Source organism: Mercenaria mercenaria, chromosome 6 (genome assembly GCF_021730395.1).
Source record: "Mercenaria mercenaria strain notata chromosome 6, MADL_Memer_1, whole genome shotgun sequence".
NCBI classification, from domain to species: domain Eukaryota; kingdom Metazoa; phylum Mollusca; class Bivalvia; order Venerida; family Veneridae; genus Mercenaria; species Mercenaria mercenaria.
Genome location: NC_069366.1, coordinates 19,744,385 through 19,750,791, shown reverse-complemented (window position 1 = coordinate 19,750,791; position 6,407 = coordinate 19,744,385). Strand labels below are relative to the sequence as shown.

The following is a 6,407-nucleotide window of genomic DNA, read 5'->3' as shown; positions in this document are numbered from 1 at the left end:
AATAATCTTGATCGTATAGATGGAAATATTTTTTTAATTTAAGACAATATTGCATTATTTTTAAATCAGTTTTGCTGAAAATAGTCCTAAGTGACATATATTTTCAATAATTTTGACGTAAGACTGGTAAAATGTTTTCATAAAATTATATTTGTACTAAATTAAGCTTGAACAAGCTTATACATGATTTCACATAGAACGATTGAAACTGTTCTAAGTAACAATTTAGTCCATAATCTTTCTAACAATGTTCCCGGAAAAGTTTCGCTCGAACCCCTCGATTAAAAATATTAAAGATAATACGTGAGTAGCATTACTTTTGGAACACCCCTCATGTGCGATAAGAAAATATCAATAACAATTAATGTTAGTGCGCTGCTTTGGTGACATTTTATTAATTGCTTTGTGTTGGATTAACATCATTTAGACAAGCGGATGTTTTCCGGTCACGCAATTGTTCAAAGCTCGCTCTAAATGACATAATAGTCGCTGAACTTTGTTACGATGTTATAAATTGAAAAATTAGATCTTTCTGTTTGTGATTGTGATGTAGAAATATCAGGAACTGTAAGTAACCATATTTCATTCTGTACTGAGATTTAAAATAATTTACTCAACAAAACACCATTGTTTCTATGTTCATATTACAAATACATATATGTTGTCACATGCGGTCATTGACTTTTAAGAGCCCTCTAACCGAGTGGTTAAGGTTGTAATCATACTGGGAATTCAGTTGGCTTACAGGAGGTCAGTGGTTCCACCCAGGTGTCTGTCTGTGTCTTCAATGTCCGGAGAAGTATTCGAAATCTTCCTCCATTTTCAAAGCTGTAGAAAGTCTGTCTCCATAATTATAACGATATGACTTAAAACATATTCTCTTTCTAAATAAATCTTGAGAGCTTGGTGAAATTTATTATGAAAAAAAAAATCTAGAATGACATTTCTTTTCCTAAGTGGTTAAAATATTTTACAACCGATAAGTCTGATACTTAGAAGTAAACATTATATTTTGTTATATTAAAATAATTAATTTATCAAATGAGGCAATAAAAATGTATATATTTGCAGCATCCGTAAGTAAAATTACCGAATCTTATTTATTGTAGCCAGGAAGTGTTTTAGTATTATCAAACAATTGAATAGAAATCTGTATACATGTAGTATCATACTCCACGGACTGTGTGAATCATTCATTAAGAATGTGAAATTAAGTGGTCCATTTTGTGTAACTGAAGGGCGAAATACATTTATAATTATGCACACAAACGTACTGCAGTCAGTTATTTTTTGTTATACTATAAAGTAGATATGTAGAAATAAAAAATACTTTCTATTCGAATTTCATCATGTTATACCAAAAATAATAATAAATAAAAAATTGTCGTTTGATGTTTTAAATGTTCATATTGTTCGGCACTATGTAAAAGGACAACGTGTGTCAACATCTTGTATACATTTTTTAGTTTACTTCTCAGTTTTGTATTCTCAGAAAAACTCAACCCTCTCGCTTAGCTCAGTAGGGAGAGCGGAGGTCTACCGATCGCAAGGTCGCGAGTTCGATCGCCCCGGGCGGGCCATATGAGCCGCGCCATATGAGAAAACCAACATAGTGGCTTTGCGAACAGCATGGATCCAGACCAGCCTGCGCTTCCGATCCATGTTGTTCGCTATCATAGCCTATTGCAATTAGAGAAACTGTTAGCGAACAGCATGGATCCTGACCAGACTGCGCGGATGCGCAGGCTGGTCTGGATCCATGCTGGTCGCAATGCCACTATGTTGGTTTTCTCATGGCACGGCTCAATTATGTTCTCCGTTGACGATTTGATAAAAGACATTGTGTTTGAAATCATCCGTCCACCAAAATACAAGAATAACAATGACTTTTACCATAAGAATATCGAACATACAATAAGAATAACGAAATATACAGTAACAATGGTAAGACTTAGAATGTGAATGACACGGCATTGAATAACAATATCAAAGATACAATAATAATACCGAAATATATAATAACAATAAATTACTTTTACCATAAGAATAACGAATGTACATATACAATAAAAATGGAAGCCAGACAAAATCTGAAGCAATCTGAATCGCTTTTGCAACATGTTTCACCTTCAACTTTTGAAACAAATTCATTCTCAATGTACATTAAGACATCAAAGAAAATTATCTGTCATTACAAATCGCCTCGAGGTCATGACTTCATTAATGAATAGATGTCAAGAGTTTATTAAATCCTTTCCTGTTTCAGTAACGTATGTCTCAACAACGTACGTTTTACCTTACAATTAATGCGTGATATTTTTAATACTAATGGAAATCATTCTGTGTCTGGGATAAATTTAAGTGATTCCTCTTTACCATGATTATAGCATGATGTAGGATTTTTTTGTGAGTATTAGTAATATTTTTGACATGCGCATTTCAACGGAACTCAAAATAAACAAATACCAGTAGCTAAAGAATATTTATAGGTAGGCTATTTCTCTATTTTGGGATTTATTTGATAACTTCTGAAAACAGTAACACACAACAAAATTTTAGCAATAGAAAACATTTTTTCGAGGACAATACTCCCAACTTACAAACAAGTTACACCGCAGGGTATCAAACAAAATGCTTACAATTTCAGTAGTATTAATAAGTTGCAGGAAAGGCCGCATGATTTCATCAATACTTAATAGCAGTTGCAGACACTAGGAATTATACTTTGCAGTAACGAGAAAACCCTAGTTCGGACTATAAACCGACCTTGTGGTAACACACTAAAAACTGACCCACTTGTTAACTTACTTTTATCCAAGATAGCGGTTAACACACTGTAGTGTTAACCATGGTAGCGGTTAACATCACTTTAATAATATAAACCAAATGGTTCGACACAATGTAAAACCAACCTAACGGTTTACATCATTATCACCAATGGGACATTTTATAAGATTTATGTTCTGCAAGTATCGCTACAATAAATTAAATAAAAAATAATGTGCTCCTAAAATTATAATGGCTACTGCAAACCAAAAGTCTTCTTTCAATTTGTCTTAGCAACTTACTGTTACGAACCAGATTAGTGGGATCTCCTCTTGACTTAAGTATATACAGCTTAATATAGAATCCAGATTACAGTAACATCCCTATCTAACATTATCAGCTTCTTCCACCAAGGTCAGAGTCTTCCACACGCCCATTTGTTTAAAAGATATTTATCCACAACCAATTAAATATGAGCCGCACCATGAGAAAACCACCATAGTGGCTTTGCGACCAGTATGGACCAAGACAAGCATGCGCATCCGCGCAGTCTGGTCAGCATCCATGCTTTTCGCTTTCAAACCCTTATGATTGCAATTAGAGAAACCGTTAGCGAACAGCATGGATCCTGACCAGACTGTGCGGATGCTGGTCGCAAAGCCACTATATTTGTTTTCTCATGGCGCGGCTCAATTATGATTTTCTAATGATACATGGAATGGAACTGCAGCACAACTTGAATGACATTTCGCAATATGTATTCAGGAAGAGTGTATTCCCTAAAAAAATATATTAAGGGTGTTGTTAGGAAATTTAGTACTACTTAATAAGCATTATAATATAAAGTGCACGTAAATTCATGATATATTTCATAAATTGTAACTAACTGTATTAACAATGTACAATTAAAGCCAACACTGCAACATTTTGATGTTATCTGAAAGACTGGTGTTACAACGCCAGCCAACTTGGCAGTAAAAGCGTACTGTATAACTCTGATTAAATGAAACATCAAAGAACAACGTATGCATGTCAACTATCTAATGATTTACAGACTGGATTTAATAACTGTATTTAGTAGTAATAATGCGGACGGTAATATACTATAACTATTCTCAGTAAATGTCAACATATAAATGCTTTTACGCAGTTATGATTCATTTATAGATATATCGTTATAATGTAGTGTACCTAATACTGTACTCAGAGACCGTACTAGAATTCTTCACGTACTTTGATTTTTGTGATATATATATATATATATATATATATATATATATATACGAATGGGATTAATACGCGCACTGGTAACAAGTTAAAATATAAATAGTAGAATCAATAAATGCAGTCCATCTTAGTCAATATAATGATAAAAATAAGTTTTCGTAAGCTTTGTCACGATGTTTTGACTTTAGACCGGCAAAATTTAGTGTTGAATTATACACTGGTCAACAGCACAAACTATGGACCGGTGTTTGTATAAGGAGCTAAGTAATGCAACTTTATAGTACAGTTACACAATTTTTTTGAAGTAACTTAAAACAGCACGTTGTCGTAGCGGACTGTTACTGGTACATGTAACATTTATTTTGCAGGATTTGATTGCAAACAGCCAGTCGGTAGCAATTCGCTTAGCGTGAGAGATGAATAGCACAGAATGGACAAATGGACAACAAAGACAGGAAATACCAACATTGAAGGACTTGAATAGTGAGGAACTAAACAAACTGATACCAACTGTGATCTATTTGTCAATCATATCACTGACTGGAATTGTTGGAAACAGTTTAGTTATTCATATTTACAGGACTAAATTCACATTCTCGAACGTACAGTGTTTCGTCCTAAGTATGGCGGCGGTAGATTTGTGTTCTTGCTGTGTGGCAATCCCACTCGAGATAGTTACTGTGCTCGACCAATATACATTTGAACTGGAATGGCTTTGCAAACTGGCGCGAGTTATAAACGGTGTATGTACAAATTCGTCCACATTCCTGCTAATTTTCATAGCAATAGATCGGTTCCGGAAGATATGGAAACCGTTTGGGTGGCAAATCAAGGCAGTTGTTGCAAAATGTCTATGTTTTTCGTCGGTTATTCTTGCAATGTCTATTTCATGGCCTGCCATAATCGTTTATGGACAGGAAACATTTGACATTCCAGAATACAATTTGACCGGAAGTGAATGTGGAACTGACGATGAAGTAAAAGAAACGTCATTTCCGTTTTTATATACTGTTGCACTTGCTGTTTTGTTTATAGCTGGTGTAGTTTTATTGTTGATTTTATACTGTATGATAGGACACAAGGTAAGAGGCCATGTCCACAACTTGAATGAAGGTCTTGGGAGAAGCCGACCACAAGTGTATATTCAAAGGCAAGCGTGCGCAAGGAAAACAACTTTTATTATGTTTCTTGTAACGCTGGCGTTCGTTCTCAGTTTCCTCCCACATCTTATTGTGAGGGAGTTTAAGAGCATATTTGTTGACGGCTCTTCGACTGGAAGTAAAGCTGTGTACAGGATCCTGACACGGTCCTATTTCTTGAATTGTGCAGTCAATCCAATTATATACAGCATTTTCGACTCACGTTTCCGACGTGCGTGTAAAAGGAAACATTCAGGACATGATATAAGATCGTATGATCACTCTGAAAATCTTCATACGCCCAAAACGTAACATGTGTAGTTAAAAATATCATGCCATCCATTCTAAAGCTGTTAAATTCAAACAAAGATTGTTAGTTTTGCGGCAACAAGTCCCACCAATTGAATTTGATTCATGATATACAGTAATAACTTTCTTTGTTGTGTCTTTTGCTGACAGTTAGTTCAATGGATTAATTCAATAATCGTTTAAATATTTGATTTTTGTTGTGATTTCACGTCATATATACAGTAAAAGGAAGATGGACAAAGTCATGTAAAAATCGAATATGAGAATGGTTCAAGTACTCTTTCCTCTCACACTGTGTTTTAATTTCAAATTCGGGTTGAAATAGTCATATCCTGGTGGTTCGTACACTGCCATATTTTTCGTTTGGTATATCACCCTTGAAGTTACTATCACAAGTATATTGTTAGTTTTATTATTTCATGTTTCTTATATTTTCTTTTTCTCGTCGTTGAGGAAACTGTGTCTGTTAAATAGCTGAGCTGACGGACGAACGGACAACGCCAAACTTTTTTTCAGTTAGTTTGTGAATTTAAATGTTTTTCTTACAGAAAACATACAGTATACCAGCAAAATCAATTGTTAATTTTGCCAATAAGCCATGTTTAACTTACCAAAAAATAGTACCCGTTGGTTTTTCAAAAATTAGTTTGTTTTCATTAACTAACAGCATCTCATGAAGCTGAAAATTTCTGTTGAAAATCAAACATCCCTTTCAATTGTTCATTTTCTGCCTTGGGTATATTTCCCCTAGAACTAGGAAAATTCGAGTCCATGTGGCACTGGGAACAGGGCAGTAGAACAACTAGAAAAGCACGGTATATATATCTTTTGTTTTATTTACTGGCTGGTTATGTTTCCTAGCAATGGTAAGAAATGACATGGTCATCGACATTTCATATTGTTTGCTTTGGGATAAATTTTGATCGTCACTAAAAGATGTTGACGGTGGGTTTTCATTAAGGTCGA

At 34.5% G+C, this 6,407-nt stretch overlaps 1 protein-coding gene across 2 annotated transcripts; it reads left to right on the top strand.

Annotated features, from left to right (window-relative positions):
* Positions 1-341: 341 nt before the first annotated feature.
* On the top strand, positions 342-5,861 carry LOC123550272 (neuropeptides capa receptor-like). Of its 2 annotated transcripts, none has more exons than XM_053545312.1 (2): positions 342-567; positions 4,362-5,861. In XM_053545312.1, the coding sequence occupies exon 2, from the start codon at positions 4,410-4,412 to the stop codon at positions 5,442-5,444; it is 1,035 nt and encodes a 344-aa protein (XP_053401287.1). In that variant the 5' UTR covers positions 342-567; positions 4,362-4,409; the 3' UTR covers positions 5,445-5,861. The 2 variants fall into 2 exon arrangements, with proteins under 2 accessions (XP_053401287.1, XP_053401288.1); XM_053545313.1 differs by lacking the exon at positions 342-567 and adding an exon at positions 4,024-4,073.
* The last annotated feature ends 546 nt before the right edge of the window (positions 5,862-6,407 follow it).